The sequence below is a fragment of the Micropterus dolomieu genome, linkage group LG12, assembly GCF_021292245.1.
Source record: "Micropterus dolomieu isolate WLL.071019.BEF.003 ecotype Adirondacks linkage group LG12, ASM2129224v1, whole genome shotgun sequence".
NCBI classification, from domain to species: Eukaryota; Metazoa; Chordata; class Actinopteri; order Centrarchiformes; family Centrarchidae; genus Micropterus; species Micropterus dolomieu.
The window spans coordinates 1284173-1304619 of NC_060161.1; the positions used below are offsets into that span (position 1 = coordinate 1284173).

At 39.2% G+C, this 20447-nt stretch overlaps 1 protein-coding gene across 2 annotated transcripts in view; it reads left to right on the top strand.

The window, feature by feature from the left end:
- nckap1 (NCK-associated protein 1) overlaps positions 1-20222 on the top strand; it is a 37849-nt gene extending 17627 nt beyond the window's left edge. For both annotated transcript variants that reach the window (XM_046064645.1, XM_046064646.1), the window contains 29 exons: positions 441-527; positions 625-681; positions 2141-2283; positions 2449-2539; positions 2871-3008; positions 3278-3326; positions 3475-3631; positions 3928-3984; positions 4403-4499; positions 5498-5604; positions 5725-5857; positions 6310-6391; positions 6629-6687; positions 6937-7082; positions 7169-7301; positions 7754-7873; positions 8918-9057; positions 9579-9710; positions 10317-10535; positions 11494-11624; positions 11768-11865; positions 12505-12598; positions 13790-13872; positions 14389-14469; positions 14563-14656; positions 14812-14928; positions 15728-15837; positions 16736-16825; positions 17828-20222. In XM_046064645.1, the coding sequence (XP_045920601.1) occupies positions 441-527; positions 625-681; positions 2141-2283; positions 2449-2539; positions 2871-3008; positions 3278-3326; positions 3475-3631; positions 3928-3984; positions 4403-4499; positions 5498-5604; positions 5725-5857; positions 6310-6391; positions 6629-6687; positions 6937-7082; positions 7169-7301; positions 7754-7873; positions 8918-9057; positions 9579-9710; positions 10317-10535; positions 11494-11624; positions 11768-11865; positions 12505-12598; positions 13790-13872; positions 14389-14469; positions 14563-14656; positions 14812-14928; positions 15728-15837; positions 16736-16825; positions 17828-17944 (3162 nt within the window). In that variant the 3' untranslated portion in view covers positions 17945-20222. The remainder of the gene's footprint in view (positions 1-440; positions 528-624; positions 682-2140; positions 2284-2448; positions 2540-2870; positions 3009-3277; positions 3327-3474; positions 3632-3927; positions 3985-4402; positions 4500-5497; positions 5605-5724; positions 5858-6309; positions 6392-6628; positions 6688-6936; positions 7083-7168; positions 7302-7753; positions 7874-8917; positions 9058-9578; positions 9711-10316; positions 10536-11493; positions 11625-11767; positions 11866-12504; positions 12599-13789; positions 13873-14388; positions 14470-14562; positions 14657-14811; positions 14929-15727; positions 15838-16735; positions 16826-17827) is intronic.
- The last annotated feature ends 225 nt before the right edge of the window (positions 20223-20447 follow it).

The following is a 20447-nucleotide window of genomic DNA, read 5'->3' on the forward strand; positions in this document are numbered from 1 at the left end:
GGGTAATTAGATTTTTTTTTAAAAGACATATAAGTTAACCGATATGCAGATATTTCTCAATCCAGTTTTAAAAATGTGGAAGAAAATAGTTTCCAGAACTGTGTTGAACCCAGTCACACCATGTGTTAAATCTGCTTTGAGTCCTATCATTATAACTACTTTTCAAGAGGATAAAGCTTTGAGATGATACATTTGATGCACTATTGACATATTTTATTGATTAGTTAATAATTGTAACATCTGTGTGAAGCATTTCTGCTTCCCGGATTCAAACCAGTCAGGTGGTTTGTATTAAGGGTGATTTGTAAGATCAGCCTTAAAGCAGTAATACTTAAAGAGAAGTTTTTAGTACTTTAGTTAGAGTAAACAGGTTTCACTGACATATAAGTTTATATATGCTGCTTTTGTAACTGTGTACTCTGCCGTGTTTACAGCAACAGCTGGCTCAGCTGCAGAAGGAAAAGTCAGAGATTCTGAAGAACCTGGCTCTCTACTATTTTACCTTCGTAGATGTCATGGAATTCAAGGTAGGAAAACACAAACACACACACAGGCTGTATACTGTGAAGGATTTTATGGTGGTGATTCTAATAAAGGCGTTTATATCGACTCCTTTATCAACAGGACCACGTGTGTGAGCTGCTGAACACCATTGACGTCTGCCAGGTCTTCTTTGATATCGTAAGTGCAATAATACCCAAACGAGACATTAACAAATGCTCTCAATGGTCACTGTATTATATATATTATGTAATAATTTATAATACAACAGCTCAGCCATAAATACTACCTTTACAAAGCTAATAATGTTCAGCGTCTATTGACCCTGTCGGAGAGGTATTCATTTCACTGTATGTTAAACTGGACTGAATTGTATTGAGATGTGTGGTTTTATTGCAAAGGAAAACAAAACAGCACATTTTAATATACCCATGTAAATCAAGTCAGGGAGAATGTGTTATTTTAGAGGTACCATGAAGTTTATTTTGTTTAAACCATGAAGGTCTTAAAGAAATCCTTCACGGTATCATTTTCAATATTCGTCTCCACCACTTGCTCTAACCTGCTGCTGTCATAAAGAGTCCTGCTGACCTTTTCTTTTTATCTCTTATCTCTTTTCTCTCATATTTGATCATTATAGACCGAAGGGGATATTAAGGAATATTTACACACGGTTCTCATCTTTGCTGTGCTTAATATTGGCTGTCTGTGACATTTACCTAATGCTTATTAAACTCTCATTGACTACGTTTACATGCACACCAATTTTCTACTGTTATTCCAAATTTGATACGGGTCGAATAAACAGCATTTTCCAATTAGTTATTTCTAATTAGGCCTTAGTCTTATGCAGAATTATGCAGGTCAGCTCACAGCCTCTTGCCTGTTTACAGTCAGGTCTGAGTGTTGTAAAGAAACCAACTAGCCAGCAATTTGCAAGGCTGGTGTAGAGATGCATGAACAAAAGAAAAGCCCGCAATTCTGGGTAGAACCACAATAATAATGTTAATAATAATCTTTATTTATGGAGCACTTTTTAAAATTCATGTTACAAAGTGCTTCACAGAGGCAGCAAAATAAAACAACAAGTCGTAAAACCAGGTTTTTTAAAGAAAACAGATCAAATCAATTTTAAGGAATTAAAATAAATACGGATGGATGAAAATTGAAAGTCAGGTAAAATCAGGAAACGCTCTCCAATAAAAGGCCTCGGGGCCCTGAGTGCAAACGCTCTGCCCCCTTTTTGTTTTCAGCCGGGCCTCTGGTACAAACAAAAGACCTCTGCCCAAGGATCTCAGACTATGTGTCAGCGTGTACCGTACTAAAAGGTCAGGGAGAGAGAGAGAGATGAGTGAGTCTGGAGTCGATCAGTATATTTGGTTCAAAAAGGTAAAGTAAGGCTGTTGGAATTATCCAGGTGTGATGAGATGAAGGCTTGTAAAATGGTCCCTGTGTCATTAGAAGTTCAGATAGATCGAACAATGTATTGCTGAATGCAAACGGGGATATTAGTGTAATGTTTATTTTCATTACCCATGTTAACAGCTTAATAGGAATATTTTCTTTTTCGTGAATATTTTGTGCATGTAAACGTAGTCCGTGTCAATTTCTTCCACTGAAACTCTTTGTTTCCTGTCAGACGGTGAACTTTGACCTGACTAAGAACTACCTGGACCTGGTTGTGACTTACACTACTCTGATGACAATACTGTCCCGCATAGAGGAGAGGAAAGCCATCATAGGACTGTACAACTACGCCCACGAGATGACACATGGAGCGAGGTGCCCGAAACACACAGCCACGTAGATGCACAGCAGCACTTGTTTATTATATATACAAACACACTCACAAAGAATCACACATGCGGCTTAATATTTAATTTAATAAGTCAAGTGATGACCATGGTCTCTAAAGTAACTGCGGTACTGTGTTTGTTGACTGTGTAGTGACCGGGAGTACCCCAGGTTGGGCCAGATGATCGTGGATTATGAGAACCCTTTGAAGAAGATGATGGAGGAGTTTGTTCCACATGGAAAGGTAGCAGAACTGTTAATATTCAGTGGTGGGCACACTTTCTTATGTCTTTGTGCTCTTTGAATTGTTTTCCTGCCTTCTTCTGTAAACACTTGACTCATTTAAAGGGCACCAAGTGAACTTCTTCCTGTGTGTGTGTGTGTGTAATACATTTAATCTGTTTTCTTTTACCAAGGCACAGTTGCCATAGCACCTCTAGTTCCACATTTAGATCTGTCAGTCATAATGGAACAATGTCCCGCTCTGTAACTGGCAGCTGAAATATCGACGTACTACAAAAGAAAATAAAGTAATGTGTTTCTTCCTTTCTCTTTCTGTCTTTCCTCTCCTCCAGTCCCTGTCGGATGCTTTGATTAGTCTTCAGATGGTGTATCCCCGGAGGAATCTGTCCGCTGACCAGTGGAGAAACGCCCAGCTGCTCTCCCTCATCTCTGCTCCCTCCACCATGCTCAATCCTGCACAGTCCGACACTGTTAGTATGAAGACGACAATGGCTAAAATAAATAAAAATCTTGATTTTTAATCATAGTGCCTTATCTAAAGGGGACGTTTTAAAATAAATTACTTATGTTTCAGAATTAAGTAATTTGTAATTCAAATGTTAAAAAATGAAAAACTAAAAGTTGTGGCAGCTTGAGCCTGCGTTGTACTGAGGAATTTTATGCATTCACCTGTGCTCCATACTTTGTTTGATTGAAATAGAAAAGTCAACTGTGATTTCATTCCTTTCTTGTCCTGTAGATGCCATGTGAATACCTGTCACTGGACACAATGGAGAAGTGGATTGTTTGTAAGTAGAAATACAGAGTCAGACCTTCTATGTTTGTGTCAGGCCTTGTTTATTTAAAGTGGTTGCCCATTTATCCAATCACTGATTAATGTTTATTTCTGCTGCTGATTCATAGTCAGTCATGTATTCCTCTCTGTTCTCTCTGCAGTTGGCTTCATTCTGTGTCACGCGGTGCTGAACAGCGACGCAGCAGCGTTGTCTTTGTGGAAGCTGGCTCTGCAGAGCTCCACCTGCCTCTGTTTGTTCAGGGACGAAGTCTTCCACATCCACAAGGCTGCAGAGGATCTGTTTGTGAACATCCGAGGGTAAGAGGACGAACCGTTTTGTAATTGTTATTAAATTGCCATTTTTTTATTACACAAAAATTAAAAACGATGATAGGTTACAGCTTCTGAAATTTGAATTTTTGCGGATTTTCTCAATTTTATATCTTTGGCCAGACATCACTAGGGGCGCTGTAACATCTGTATTGTCTTACAGCCTTTCATTAAACAATACTCTCAGAAAGCAGAAAACCACAGCCCCTCATAAGGTTTAATACAATTGCTCAGTAAATTTGTGCTCTTTTGACGCATCACCTTTCTGCCTGTGTGTTTTCCAGGTACAACAAACGCATCAATGACATCAGAGAGTGCAAGGAACAGGCCCTCTCTCATGCGTACGTACACAGTCTTTGCACTAATCCTTTCATTGTATACCAGCTGGAAATTTCATCCAATGTTTCCTTTTTGTTCCTTACACACACACACCCACCCACATTTTATGTTTATATTCCTGTTCTGTTTTCTGCATCATTACAGCTCTGCTTCTAGTCTTTAGTCTCTCTCTGAGGGCACACAGAAACCTCACATCTTTTTCCAGTTTTATCCTCCCCTCCCCGTCTCATATCTGCTTTTATCCTCATTACTTATTCCGTCTTCCCCTTTCATCTTCATTCTCATTCTTCTGCCGTCACTATAATCTACTTTTGTCCTCTTGCAGGATTGTCCTGAAAGTGTCAAAATACCATTTAATCATTATGCTTGTGTGTGTTGATGCTCTGCTCTGACTTCCTCTGTCTGCCTGTGTCTCTGCAGAGGCACAATGCACAGAGAGAGACGCAAGTTTCTCCGATCAGCTCTGAAGGAGTTGGCTACAGTTTTAGCCGATCAGCCTGGACTACTGGGCCCCAAGGTAATACAAAATACCGCCTTAAACAGTAGAAAAACACACTAAATAACCGAAGATTCAGTTTAGAGTAGTTGGGCGGGCAGTACTAAACCAACATGGATAAGTTATACCTAAGGTTGCGTCACCTTTTTTAAAAAATAAGTAAAATACCACTTTAAGTAGCTCTAGTTAGTTAATTGACTTAAAAATCACAATACATATATATAGCTTAACTTTAGATGATCAAATAATTGCACATAAACTGCCTTAAAATGCTAAAATACCACCTTAATACCTTTCAGTTCCTCAGCTTAGCTCATAAGGAGTTGGCTACCGTTTTAACTGACCAACACTGATCACTGAGACCCACAATAATATGTTTGACCTTCATTGTATTCATTGTATTATTTAACCAGTGTAGAGATTTAAATCTATTTTTCAAGACAGACCAGGCCGAGGGCAGCATAGAAACATTGTTACAGCAATAAATACAACATAAACAGAACAAGATAACTATCAAGTGCTGCTAAAGAGTGTAAACAATATCTGGTCAAATACCATCAAAACATTAAAACTTTTTTTTTTGTTTGTTTAAATCAACTTAAATGTCCCTATATTATGACCCAGTACTCTAGTAAGTGTGAGATCCTGTGTGGTCTACTGGATCCTTTATGACACATACAGTACCATCTTAAAACAATACAATACTACCTTAAACAATGCTACACACTCAGCTTATTAGGACAGACATAATTTACCGCCTTTACAAAATCCCTGTACGTTCCTCTAGCCATATGGCGCCCTCCAGAATGTATAACAGAATTTATTTGCTAAGCCTGACTGACTCTGTAAACATATTGCATGTTTAGTTCAGAGACTGGGAATGCGGTTGTTGCCAACTGCTCCTGGTAATTTATCTTGAAATGATTTATCTTGGGGACTTTCGTTTCCCTTCTTAAAATCCGTGTCTCTCTCTGCTTACCTAAACATTTCTCTATTTCTGTCTCTTTCGGTCCTGCTAGGCGTTATTTGTGTTCATGGCGTTGTCATTTGCCCGCGACGAGATCATCTGGCTGCTTCGACACGCCGACAACATCCAGAAGAAAAGCACAGATGACTTCATAGACAAGTACGCTCACGTACACATTTGCACAAATTCATTTTTTACACAAATGCACAGACATACAAACAAGTGCATGTTCGCACACAGTAACACAGTCATGGTTTGTGTGTGTGTGTGTGTGTGCAGACACATAGCAGAGTTGATCTTCTACATGGAGGAGCTCAGAGCTCACGTCAGGAAGTACGGCCCTGTGATGCAGCGATACTATGTTCAGTACCTGTCCGGTTTTGATGCTGTGGTGCTGAATGAACTGGTGCAGGTATGAACACATGCACACGCAGAGCTCAGAAGATGTACGCGCTTAACACACACATACTGTTGGGCAAAATCCAAACACTGGACAGGATGCAGGTGTTCTACAATACAACTTCATTTCCCTCCATGTCAAAATCTATATGACATAAAACACAGAAACATAGACAATGATAATTATATCAAAAACATACAGAACTGTGTGGCAAAGTGGCAAAAACTCTCAATTCAAAGTAATTATAGCTTTCACATCGTAATTTAAGTTTTTTTAAACCTTACAGTTAAACATCTTCTTAAAGGTCAAGAGTTGATGTTCAGAATGTGGTCTTATTTTCCGTTAATGGTGGAAATCTACGAAGATGATCGTGACATTTTGAGACCAGCTTTTAGAAGATACAGTTTTCCACTCTGCACTTGTCTTTCTAACCAGTTTTATTTCTTCCTGTCCTTATCTGATAGAACCTGTCTGTGTGTCCAGAGGACGAGTCGATTATTATGTCGTCATTTGTCAACACTATGACCTCTCTCAGTGTCAAACAAGGTAAACCATTACTTCTTGTACTGTCAAAGCTTAGAAGAGGAGAAGGAGTGATAACTGGAGCTGTAGTAGTACTACATAGTGGGAATATTGATAGTTTTAGTATTTAAGCATCTTAATAAGAGTAGTACTGATACAAGTTAGCTGCCCATATATTTGCGACCAGGAGCTTGTGTGGTCTTAAGTCAAGAACCAAAGATTTTATGTAATTTTTGAGGGAATTGTGCTTTTGTGTTACAGTGGAGGATGGAGAGGTGTTTGACTTCAGAGGCATGAGACTGGACTGGTTCAGACTGCAGGTGTGCACACAAATCTAGTGCTTCTTAAAAAAATATTTATCTAAAGCTATGGGGAGTGTTTGTTTCAGGACTACTGAACACATACATTTTGCTTTCCGCATTTACCACTAAATGTTTTAAATGGTACTACCTTGTGGAATGGAGTGTAAAAGGAATCAATGGCACTGCTGATCGATACAAAAATATCTCCTCGTATCTAATCTTTAAACTTTTTTTCCATACTTTCCCCGACTGTTTTCCCTTCTGTAGGCCTACACCAGCGTTTCTAAAGCCAGCCTCGGTATAGCCGATCACAAGGAGCTCGGTAAAATGATGAATACAATAATTTTCCACACAAAGATGGTGGACTCCCTGGTGGAGATGCTGGTGGAGACGTCAGACCTGTCTATTTTCTGGTGAGAGACACATTAACATGTGCACTAACCCGTGCATGTAAAAACAAATGCCTTATTTATGTTTTTCTGTGATTTTATGTGTGTAGTTTCTACAGCCGTGCGTTTGAAAAGATGTTCCAGCAGTGCTTGGAGCTTCCTTCTCAGAGCCGACACTCCATCTGCTTCCCTCTGCTCTGCACACACTTCATGTCCTGTACTCATGAGCTCTGTCCTGAGGAGGTAAACACACTTGGATACGTGGTTACGCTCTTACACTCACATTCCTACAGATGATAAACGTGTGAAACATTTATGCAAGACCAGTATTTAATTGCTGTGAAATTATGTTCTGTTGATTTACAGTAATGGCTTTATTGGCATGGGAAACAGACATTTATATTGCCAAAGTGTGAAATAAAAAAACATACATAAACAGAAGAATTGTGATATTAAAATATACAGTATACTGTGTGTGATTGTGTGTGTGGAAAAATAATAAGAATCTAGACTTGCAGTTAAGGGAAAAACAAACTTTAACTTGAGATCTCATTTAGCTCTTTGAAATCTGAGATTAGAGTTGAACTTGTTGTTATTTCATAATAATAATGTTTTTACATTGTAGAAGTACGTGCATCTCTGAGTTTCCTTTGTCTGTCTTTCCCTTGTGGGTTTTTACTCTTCTTCCCCCACAGCGTCACCACATAGGGGATCGAAGCCTGTCGTTGTGTAACATGTTTCTGGATGAGATGGCCAAGCAGGCCAGAAACCTGATCACTGATATCTGCACTGAACAATGTACACTCAGCGACCAGGTAGGAACACACACACACACACAGGCAGCCAATTTAAAGGAATAGTTTGACATTTGGGGTAATACACTTCAAATTACTTTCTTGCCGAGAGCGAGATAAGAAGATCAATATCTGTCTCGTGTCAGTACTGCGAATATACGGCTGCAGCCAGCCAGTTAGCTTAGCATAAAGCCTGGAAACAGGAGGAAGCCAGCCTGGCTCTATCCAATTATTACACTCACATGAAACATCTAAAGCTCCCAAATAACAGATTACATCTCGTTTGTTTCACTCGTTCTCAACCCAAAGTGTAAAAATGACAATTTGCCAATGTAAGCGGTTACATGTGCTGAACTATTTCTTGCCAGGCAACCAGCACACACTCCAGCAAGTTACTGGTACCAGCGGAGAAATAGTCAGAGAGAGTGGTATTGATCAGATATGAGAGTGGTATCGATCTTCTCATCCAACTCTCCGACAGAAAGCGAATAAGTGCATTTCCCAAAATGTCAGATTACCACTTTTAAAAATACACTTCAGCACTTCGACAGCACAATGCTCTGAATTTATAATAACCCCGGTCTGTGAAAAGATGATTGACAACAGTTATTACATGTCCTGATGTTTTGAGAGCTAAATACAAAGTCAATTCAAAAGCAGTGCCAAGTCACATTTAGAAGCAGCTTGTATATACATGTAGAACCAAATAAATATTTCAAACGTGCAAATTATCCCAAAGAAGAGCAAACTTAAAGGTTTTAAAGGATTTTATGAAATGGTGCACAGTCCTAAAAGTTTTTTCATACCAACAAAGTTTCTGATGACACAAGATTTGGCAGAGCATATTTATTACATTACTGTTGTGAGTCCTTTGTTGATGCATGTCTTTAAAAGCTTCTTAAATTCATCTGTCAGTCTGCTACTTAAGAGAAAACAACCTACTGTTCTACGAACATCAGCCAGGCCATGACTAACAGTCTTTTACCATCTGTCTTTCCTTCCCTCAATCTCTTGTTTATCCCTGCATGTCCTTTTTCTTTCTCTCTACCCCTTTTGTATCTCTAGCTGCTTCCTAAGCACTGTGCGAAAACCATCAGCCAGGCCGTGAACAAGAAGAGCAAGAAGGCGACGGGGAAGAAGGGAGAGCCGGAGAGGGAGAAACCAGGAGTGGAGAGCATGAGGAAGAACAGACTACTGGTCACCAAGTTAGTTAAAAATTAAAAAACCTTTTCTTTCTATGATCGTGTTAGCAGCGAGCAAAACACTCAATCTCCTTTCTCCTCTTTCTGTTTTTATCTCCTTCTGTTAATTACTATCATCCGTCATCTTTATAAATAATAGATTATTAAGCTTGTTTTCATTGTTGGTTTGACTGGATTCCAATTAAATGTCCATTTTTGTTCATTAACAAAAATATTTAGCTGCGTATCCTTTTTATAAACTGCTCATATATTTAGTGTATTACATATTAACTCACGCTGTTGCTATTTTGCACACTCTACAATGGTGGTATCAGGATTTTCCATGTGTGTCAGTGGTTTCTACTTAAAAAGTAATTATTTAAACGTTGTCACCTACATCTTATATAGTCTCTATTTTTAGTATTCTTGTTATCTTTGTTTTCTGCATTTTACCATAAAGACCCAGTTTCCTTCCCTTCACAAACCAAAAGTTTCATAATTTCTTATCGAGTCCATTTTGAGCTTGTTGTGTTCTCCCTCCCCAGTCTGGATAAACTCCACACAGCGTTATCTGAACTCTGCTTCTCCATCAACTATGTTCCCAACCTGGCGGTGTGGGAGCACACATTCACACCGAGGGAGTACCTCACCTCGCACCTGGAGATCCGATTTACCAAGTAAACATAGACACACGCAGATAAAACACACAGGCTCAAACTTAACAAGCTTATTTTTCCTCCAATTCAGACACAAAACGGACAAGTTGCCAGCCTTGTTTATTATCTTTTGTTTAACTTTAAAGTTTAGCTTACAGTAAATGGAAAAAGCATATATTTCTAGATCATAATCATTACAGACAGCTGTCAGAGATTGCGAACGTCAGATCAGTGGCTTTAAACATCTTTTTAAAAGCAGGTTAATTGAGCATGTCGTATACAATTTATTGGAAAGGAAAACAGCTTGAAATGAGTCATCTACAAGAGATTCACAACAAAAAAGAGACCATTTAGTTTTTTTTGTTGATTTCAAGAGAGCTGAACATTGACATTTAAAGGTTTCTTCTGCAGATTGTTGGTTATTCACGTTTCGATAAATTCTTCACTCTTGCTGTTTTGTTTTTAATGTACAAGTTTGTGAGGTTTTAAAGCTTCAGTGTGTCAATTTAATTTCTAAATCCAACAACAAAAAGGCTATGAAAACTATCAACGGGTGCTCTATCTTGGTGGGGTTGTTTTTTTGTTTTTTTTTATCATCTCTCACTGTCTAACTGTCTCTGACTCTAGGTCTATAGTGGGCATGACTATGTACAACCAGGCTACTCAGGAGATTGCCAAGCCCAGCGAGCTTCTGACCAGCGTCCGGGCCTACATGACGGTGCTTCAGTCTATAGAGAACTACGTCACAATCGACATCACCCGGGTCTTCAACAACGTCCTCCTGCAGCAGACGCAGCACCTGGACAGCCACGGGGAACCCACCATCACCAGTCTGTACACTAACTGGTACGTTTGCTTGAGCCCCGTATGTTTTAAGAATATGCTGTAATCCAAAGCAGAAGTATCATGATTGGAATGATAAAATATCAGACATGTAAAGAGGAATGGAAGTCTAATGTCCAAAAACATACATGGATTGTATTTGAACAGGCTGTGCCAGTATAACATTATTATTGTAATATAATACTTTGAAATCTCTCTCAAACAATGCTTCCTTGGAGATTTTGAAAAGCTCTTTTATTACAACCACTAATAAAACGGATTCCTCTTGGTAGTTTAGTGCTGTACAGAACAAAATCATTTTTTATTATTGTTGGATATGCTCTAACAGCCCAAACCACTAAATGCCAGACTTTGCTTATTTGGGAACAGAAACTGCATCGTTGTTGTTCTTGCCTTTGCCTTTAAAGTTAATTTATCGTTCTTTGATTTGGGGGATAGGTTTAGGAGAGCAAGTTACAGGGGTTCTCAGTAATCACCATTATTTAAGAAAAAACAAAATGGAGAAAAATATTGGGGAATTATTATTGTTCGTAAGCAGCCATTCACGTATCTTAGTGTTCTGATGATAGGATTTGCTGTTGGCACAGAAACCCCCCACAGATGGATTAAAATCTCACTTAGCTACATAATTATAGATGTATTTCTGAAATTCTCTTGTGGTTTTAAAGAAACGGTGATGTTCCTAATATGGGCTCACTAATTGAAGAGTGGACTAAAACATGTAACCAGTACTAAGAAAGTTACTAAGAATGTTTGGGTTTATACGTGTATGTATATAAATAACTGTAGGCATATATATTGTTTTATTTTATATGTTACAATATTTTAATATAGGCCTACACTTAATTATATGTTGTGTGTGTGTAGCATGAAGGAACTATTCATTTCATTTCATTATGCAGCCTTGTGCTGTATAATGATTTATAAACAACCTTGTATATTTTTGTGTGTGTGTGTGTAGGTACCTGGAGACGTTGCTCCGTCAGGTCAGCAATGGACACATCGCCTATTTCCCCGCCATGAAGGCCTTCGTCAACCTGCCCACAGAGAACGAACTGACTTTCAACGCTGAGGAATACTCCGACATCTCTGGTACGAACACAAACTGTCTTGTGTGTGTACTTAATATCACTGACAAGTATTGGACAGAAATGACCAGTGATGGTTTGACTGCTATTATTATAAACATTTAAATATGTGTGGAGTTGAGTTATATGATTTGTGTATTTTTACAGAGATGCGTTCTCTGTCTGAGCTGTTGGGGCCGTACGGTATGAAGTTCCTCAGTGAGAGTCTGATGTGGCACATCTCATCGCAGGTCGCTGAGCTGAAGGTACGTACATACACATCAGACATATACTTGCATACAAAATAAAATGTTAACCTTTTTATCACAGGAACGATTTTCTTGCAGAATCCTTTGCTTAAGTAAAAGTACTAATAGGACAAAAGTCCTGCATCAATAGGCTACATCGATTGTTGAAATTGTTCTGTTAAAGTATGTAACCCTAACCCCAAACACTTAAGGTATCATCAGGAAAATGTACATAAGGCATTAAAAGTATTCGATGCAGAAACCGGTCCCCTGTGACTGTCAGATAAACGTAGTGAAGTAAAAAGTGCATTTCCCTCGAAAAATGTAATGGAGTAGAATTAGAAAGCAGCATGGAAGAAAATACTCAAGTACACATACCTCAGATGTGTACTGAAGTACGGTACATTGAGGAAATGTGCTTAGTCACATTCCACCATTGCTTTCCAAATTTTGATGTGACTGTTGAAATAATGGGTAAAAGAGTTTTTTTTTTTTACAGAAACTTTTGGAAACGAGTTGCTGTCTCTGATCTGGTTCTTTATTATGCAGCATTATGACTGAATAAGGTTGCTTTGACACTAGAGTCTTTAAAAAAGAATAAGGAAATGACATCAACATTAGATCTAATGTTACCTGCTTGTGTATTTCTCTGTGTAGAAACTGGTGGTAGAAAACATGGAGGTTTTGACCCAGATGAGGACGAGCTTTGACAAACCGGAGCACATGGCCGCCCTCTTCAAGAAACTCACCTGTAATCTCTCTCTCACACTCACACACACACACACACACACACACACCTGCTGAGTACACAAGCTTAGTACCATTTCGCACAGCTGCTAAATTCTGATATTGTGGCATCTCTTAACTTGATGCCAAATATCCTCTGGATTCCTTGTACATAAATCTGTTATATATTAATATAAATCGCACTCAAAAAAGAGTCACGTTGCCTTGTTGGCTCAGCTTACAGTCTGACTTGTGTCAGGTCCAGTTGAAGCTTCTTGGTGTTGATTTGAGAAACTGTCTGTATTTACTTGTATTTAAAACCTGTAATAATATTGATAGTTGCTAAGAAGACGTGACTGAAAGGCTCAGCAGAGATCGCATCACAAACATATTTCCTAACTTGTAATACTTCTCCTTGCAAGTGAAACCAGCAAATGAAGTTTCCCTCAACTGGTGAACTACAATTGACCCTTTGCTAAGCCAAGCCCCCCTTAGTTACTGTTGTCCAACAAACTGTAAGACCTGTCGGACTTCTATCACGGCGCTGCCACTGTCTGTTACTGCACTCCCTGGAGAAATATTGTCTAATTGTTGGAAAAGGCGAGCTCAGAAAGAAGCTTTAGTTTTACAGTTGCATTGTGCATTTAAAGGTTGTATTCTGGCTGTAAAACTGATGTGAAACGAGTAAAGACGGAAGCTAAAGCCTAATGATCACAGAGTAAAAAAGAACCACCGTATTAACTGACTACTGAGAAAGAGGACAAAGACAGTAAGGATCAACACTGTTCCTGTACAGCTGGGTAGGTCTATTCACTATTAAAATCGCTAAAAAGCAGAACAGTATCGTTATATAACATTACATTCAGTGGGAAGTTAGCTAGCGTTAGCTAACTTACATCACATTAGGAACAATCCACAGCCTACATTTTTCTGGATTTGTTTTAGGTTTTGAAAAGGGAATAAATCGTACTTCTTCTTTCAACCTCTCTGGGTAGCAACTGTAGTTATTACAAGTGTCGGACCTCAGTTAGAGCGAGTCCTATACTGCAATGTGATTGGGCAGCTGCGTATTCGAGGCGTGTCTTAGCGAAGGGTCAATTGTAATTTTAAATAGTCTGATATATATGTACTGTAGTTCACTGACTTTACCTGCTGATTCGTCAGACTGACAATTGTGGCTAAGATGACATATTTTTCTGTTTCTGTGTGTTTATAGCTGTAGACAGTGTGTTGAAGAGGATGACTATCATTGGGGTCATCTTGTCCTTCCGCTCTTTGGCTCAGGAGGCTCTGAGAGATGTACGAGACACACACACACACACACACACACAGCATTGTTGTGTTGGACGGATACAGTTGAAACTTTAATGCTTCTTATGTGTATATATGTAATCTTTTTTTTTTTCCGCGTCACGGCGAACAACGCTGTGATATAATAAGCGTATACCACGGCCTGTCGTGAGCTACTGCTTAAATATACTTGGCTTATACAGATCAATTATGAAATATATATCATTATAAATCAGTTAATGGATTTAATAGTTTTTCTGTTGAAATCATGCTAAAATAACACGAACCGTCGTCTTAAAAAGCAGAGAGACCTTTTTCAAAAGGTCTTTATCTTGTTTAGTCTGCACCACGGTTTTTATTTACAGTTTACACACCGGCCCAAACAAACCGTACTAACCGTGCAAACACATCAGAGCTCGTTTTCACCAGACCAAGCATAAAAGCACAAAATTTCTGACTGTTTCATCCTGAGCACGGATGCTGCATCACTTTCTTACTGGACCATCTCTCTCTCGCTCTCTCCAGGTGTTATCCTGTCATATTCCTTTCCTGGTCAGTTCAGTTGAGGATTTCAAGGACCACATTCCCAGAGAGACAGACATGAAGGTAAAAAAGACTATTAAAGAACAAAATAACCCTCTTAACCTGATGTTGTCCTTCCTCGTGTGCATATATATATGAATCTGTGTCTGTTTCCAGGTGGCCATGAATGTCTACGAGCTGTCATCGGCTGCAGGTTTACCCTGTGAGATCGACCCGGCTCTGGTGGTGGCTCTGTCCTCACAAAAAAGCGGTGAGACACAAACACAAGTGCACAAATCTCTCTGTCTGTAAGGAACGTTGACCTAAAACTCAGCCTTGTCTGAATAACAAAACGCCATCACTTGAACAGACAGAAGCCAGCGATGTTAGATATTCCATGTCTGAAAAGGGTTTGTGTCTGTGCAGAGAACATCAGTCCAGAGGAGGAGTACAAGATCGCCTGTCTGCTGATGGTGTTTGTGGCAGTTTCCCTGCCAACACTGGCCAGCAACGTGATGTCACAGTACAGCCCTGCCATTGAAGGTGAGCCATGTCCCCCCCCCCACTCAAAATCTTAAAAGAAGTTACTTCATCTTCAGCTTCAAATCTGGATATCTCTTTTCATCCCACAAATTCAACCATATCGTCATCTTAATTATGTTCGCTTTTTAGATTATTAAATTCTGTATACATTTTTAAAGGTCAGATAAACACAGTGTGACCTGTTCAACCTTTATTTGTTGCAAATATTTGAGTAAAAAAAATAAAAATATATATATATATATATAGAGTTGAATAACCTTGATATTGAGTGCAGTAGAGTCACACTGTTACAGTGAATTGACGCTTTTAATAAGGTACCAGAGAGATTTGAGAAATTATCAAGACATTGCCTCCTAACAACCTTGAAATGAAAGGCGCCATTGTTAATAGCGCACATTTGAAAAGGATAATGAGTTGTAATGGGCTCCACCATTGTTAGTATGCAGACTGCATATTGGCCAGCAATTGGTTTTCCGACAGCGCATCTCGGTACGTGGCGCCGGTGCAGCCACACCAGTCATTTTGTGAACTTAGAATTACATGCACATGTTTTATATTCACATATTTTTTTCTGAATCTCACATACACACCTAATGGCGATAATCTGCATGAAGTACAAAAATGAAATCCATACTTTCCCTCAGCTGGACTGGTACTTCCTGGCTTTGTGTTGTGTAGTATTTCTCTGCTGTGGAAGTCTTTAAAGAGCCACACTCAACCAGGAGATAATTACATTTTTAAATGCAGTCGATGTCTTCTTGTTCTCTCGCTGACAGTGTGTATTTGCTGCCCCCTACAGGCCACTGTAACAACATCCACTGCCTGGCCAAAGCCATCAACCAGATTGCTGCTGCTCTCTTCACCATCCACAAGGGGAGCATAGAGGACCGTCTGAAAGAGTTCCTGGCTGTAAGATGAAAAGCGATCAGTCTCAGTCGACATAGGATTGTAGTTATTTTCTACATCCTGCTTCTCTGCAACATCAGCAGGATGCTAGGCTGTCATTTTGTGTACACAAATTATTTTAGCCATCATTGGCCATATAATTTATATCTCCTGTCAGCCCACAAGGAAATATAGGAAGCACTTTTCTTGTATCACTACTGCAGTTAAAATAAGCAAGCCAAGGTTAACTGCTTACTGATCAGCTGCATGTGCACATGGATTGACATGTCAATACTGTCTTTCACTGTCATAACCTAGTTATTTCCTGTATAACCTGATTTATTGTGTGCACATGTAAACCTACAGACTGTAGGGGATACACCCTCATTTTTTTATATGAGTAAAGGACAAGCTGAAATTATTATTAAAATGTTGGCGCAAGGTAGCTCAGATATGTTGGAATGGAGACGAGTAACATCTTTAATTTTAATGCTTGTATTGGTATGTTGTACCGGTTGTTCTTGGAGGGGATATGTAAACACAACTTCGCCAGTTTGATCTCAGATGGGGGCACTTTGTTGCATGTCTGTGTCACTATAGAAGATGATAAAAACACCATAAAGTACACAGTACAAAAGTAGAATCAAGAGTATCAAAAGAGACAAAGCCACTCATAAAAATAAATAAACACAAATGCCATCTTAGGGCTTGTATCAGAGGTACTGCTGCACCATTAATTCTATGATCGTGTCACAGCCTCTTTAAGTTACTTATAGGTGGCTGATGGAAACGCACAACGATTCACATTTTATATTGCTGACATTTTATATATTCGCTCATAACGTATGGGGGGAAAAAAAGAGAAGAGATTGAAGATGAAGATTATCTCTCTTAACACGTTTTTCTGTGTCTGTCTGCATAGCTGGCCTCGTCCAGCCTGTTGAAAATCGGCCAGGAGACGGACAAGATGACGACGCGTAACAGAGAGTCTGTCTACCTGCTGCTGGACATGGTGAGAGAGTGACTTCACACAGTTGGTTCAGCTGGTCCAGACCAGGGGAAAGAAAACTGCCATTATTGTATTTTAGTTGTGGTTCAATTCATTTTACACAATCACTTTTTTAACCCACGTGGAGAATCTAATTGCAGTGACTGACAGCAGGTAATGAGTGTATTTCTATCTCTGGTGTCACAAAGCGCTCACTAAGATAATAACTGATTTATAAGCATTATTAGTATTAAGTATACAAATTTACTGCGTATTACAGGATGAGAAAGAGGCCTCTTGTACAACACTATTCTGGAAGGTATTACTGTGAAATTGTAGATTTGCGGAATAAAAGCAGCAGCCTGTCTTCACCAGAAAAATGTCTGTAGAGGTCGTCTGTGCAAGCAGCTTCTTATGACCCATATTTACATTGAGGCAGTGTCCTCTAGTGGCCGTAGTAATTATGGTTACAGATTCCAGGTATTCGAGACAGTTAGGGTGGATGGACGGGTCAAACACAGGACTTGTGTTCTGTCTTGCTGCTTCAGCTGCAGACGACTCTCTTTTCTGTATACTGGGCTGCTCAAGCGTCCCATAGAGCGACCGGCGGGCTGGGATTTCTCCTTTGCTCCCTATGGTCAGTCTCTTTTGAACGAATGGCAGCGTATACGAGAGTGAAATACTCGAACCGTAGAGCCCTGTAATGATAGTTGGATGACGTACCCACCACAAACGAACCGACCCAGCGAGTTCAACCTCAGTCCGGTTGTTTGGTCTGCACCCGTGACAGCTTTCACTCCAATCCAAAATGAACCGCACTAACCTGGTAAACACAGTTTGTTTAACCAAATGAAAACAGTTCGGTGTTAAAGAATGGTTTTACATGTTGATATGTTGCTTAATAATTTTGATTGCGTGGAAGAAGGAACCAACGTGGTTCTACTACTGATGCGTTAGGAGTGACACTATGAAAATGAAAATATTAATATTTCTGACCATCTGTCTGTGTTGTCTCTTGTGTTTCAGATTGTGCAGGAGTCTCCCTTCCTGACCATGGATCTGCTGGAGTCCTGTTTCCCCTATGTCCTGCTGCGAAACGCCTACCACGCTGTCTATAAACAGAGCATCAGTGCTAACGCATAGACACACACTAAACACGCAGCGAAGGCCTACAATCCTGTCTGCCATCAGAGCGTCAGCGCTCGTATATAGATGCATACACAGCAACAAATACACACTAACAGCATACACTAAATACAAACTAAACACACTAAACTATGCCTACAATGCCTCAGTGTACTATTCAGACAAAAAAATGTTGACACACTAAACGTGTTTTATTTAAACCACTCCAAACACAAGAACAAATAACACTAAACGGCAAAAGGACATACAAAACACCTACAATTCAGTGCACAAAGATGTCGAAATCTGACGAAATTGGACAAATATGAACATAAACACACTAGCTGGATGAAGTTGGGGGATCAGTGTCTTTACTTTAATCATTGTACTTTTTCATGATGTTGCCAGGGACCATAACCACAGCAACACATAATATACCATATGTTTGGTTGGTATAAAAGAAGAAAAATATAAATATATAGTATATATATAGTTGACACTAAAATATTATTTTCTTTTGTTCCTTTTGTTTTTTCGATGAAAGATTTGAGATTTTTAGTGGCCAGCTGACATCTTCTATGTGGTGATGGGTTTGGATGCTTACTTAGGGAATGCAAATGGTTCTGATGTGATGTGGGTTTTTGTTTTATTTTTTTGCGGGTGAGGATTCCTGTGTTGATAATGAAAGACATGTTGCTTGTTAATGTAAGTTTACACTTATACACACACACACACTGACAGACATCCTGAGCAGATATAAAACTACAACATTTCACAGGTAACACAAACACACAAACACACACACACAGACAGACTTGTATAACATGGTGATGTTTTGTTTTTTTTTCTTTTTCAAGCTAGTTGTAACATGAACATTTTGTGGGTAAAGATATAATATCTGTATTCTACTTTGATGTGAACTGAACTCGTCTGTTTTTAATGTTTTTTTTTTTGTTATTCTTACGATGACGACAATGATTATGACAATTTGCCAAATGTGTTGACACTAAAAATTGTGTATCAGGGCTTGGAAGTGGTGGAGTGTTTGGGTGTTTATGGGTCATTTTAAGTGTCGGGATGGTTTGGACGATAGACATTCTGCCCCTGCGGGCCGATCGCTAAACATAAGTGGTGACACTAGAACTTTTACAGTGGGAACAAACTTTTAAAAATACTGCAGTAGTACTACAGTAAAGGCGTGGAGCAGGCGCCCCATGCTGCAGACAGAAACCTGGTACACCTGCAAATATTCCTCACAGCTGTCGTTAGTCAACTTTCCCAATTAAGTATTGGTTCAGTAGGTGCTACTCTTTTTCTCCAATGATGTAAAGTAGAAATAAACATGCCAGTGCAAAATATAATTTATATGATCTCTTGTTAAATAATTTCTTGCAGCTTCTGAAAATACGAGGAAACTTTCATCTTTATCGAGGGAAATTTAGCTTTTCTGTGTCTTAATTTTTAGTCTTGTACTGCTGGCCACCGACAGGCCCTACTGAAGCAGCAGGGGGGATAGTGCCTTGCTCAAAGGCACCTTACCCCAACAGCTGTTGAAGGTCTACCATCAACATGCAGTGGCTAGATAAATGTGTTAGTAGTAGCTTGTGACCAATTCCTCCACAGAGAAAGTAAATCTGAATTGATCTCAAATCTGGAGCTGCAACATATGCACACACTTGGTGATGTTATTACTGGATCTATAAACTGGTCGATGGGGCATCCTCAAATGATCTTTCCAGATGAGCGGATAACGTTTTTGCAATGGTTGTACGGGACCTTTTAAGAAAGACGGCCTCCAGCTAGACAGACGGATGACTTTTACAAGGTGCAGTCTAATTTATTTTTGACATTTTTCGGTCCTCAATCAAGTCATGGCAAGGGCTACATATTGAGACACATACACAAACCATGCTCCCTTTATGCCAGCCCTCTGCTAATGTATAACTAACTCCAGGGCTCCATCTGAAAGCTCATACTGCGTACTACAGAGGACTGTTTAAAAGTTACAATCCAGAAGCAAAGTGAAGTCACATTTGCAGTACGTAGCAGGAATACACTGAAATGTAGTAAATGACGTGTCTACACTTTACAGTAGATTACATGTACTATTTCTACTGTATATTTCAGTCAGTAGTATGCATTATAAGCATGTGAGGACCGATTCACAGACACATTCTGCCATTTGATGTTGAATGGTTGCTGTTTTCTTTCTAACCCCTTTTTTTTTGTCTCTGATTCCACCATGTAACTTAAATGATATGAATAAAATAAATTTTAGGGCTGTGTCAGACCTGAACTGTGAGTGTGTGAAGGTGGTTCGCGCACATGGACACGGCTGACGTGGTAAAGTGAGAACTCGTAAGTGGTAATGCTTTAATTTGAACAGACTCATTTTGATAATTAATGCCATGTATTGTAAGCCCAATCCTTGAGTACATTTGAAAAGGCAAATTTTGTACTTCGTACTCTGCTGTGTTTGTTTGACAGTTATAGTTTGGAGTTAATCTTCAGATTTTACAAA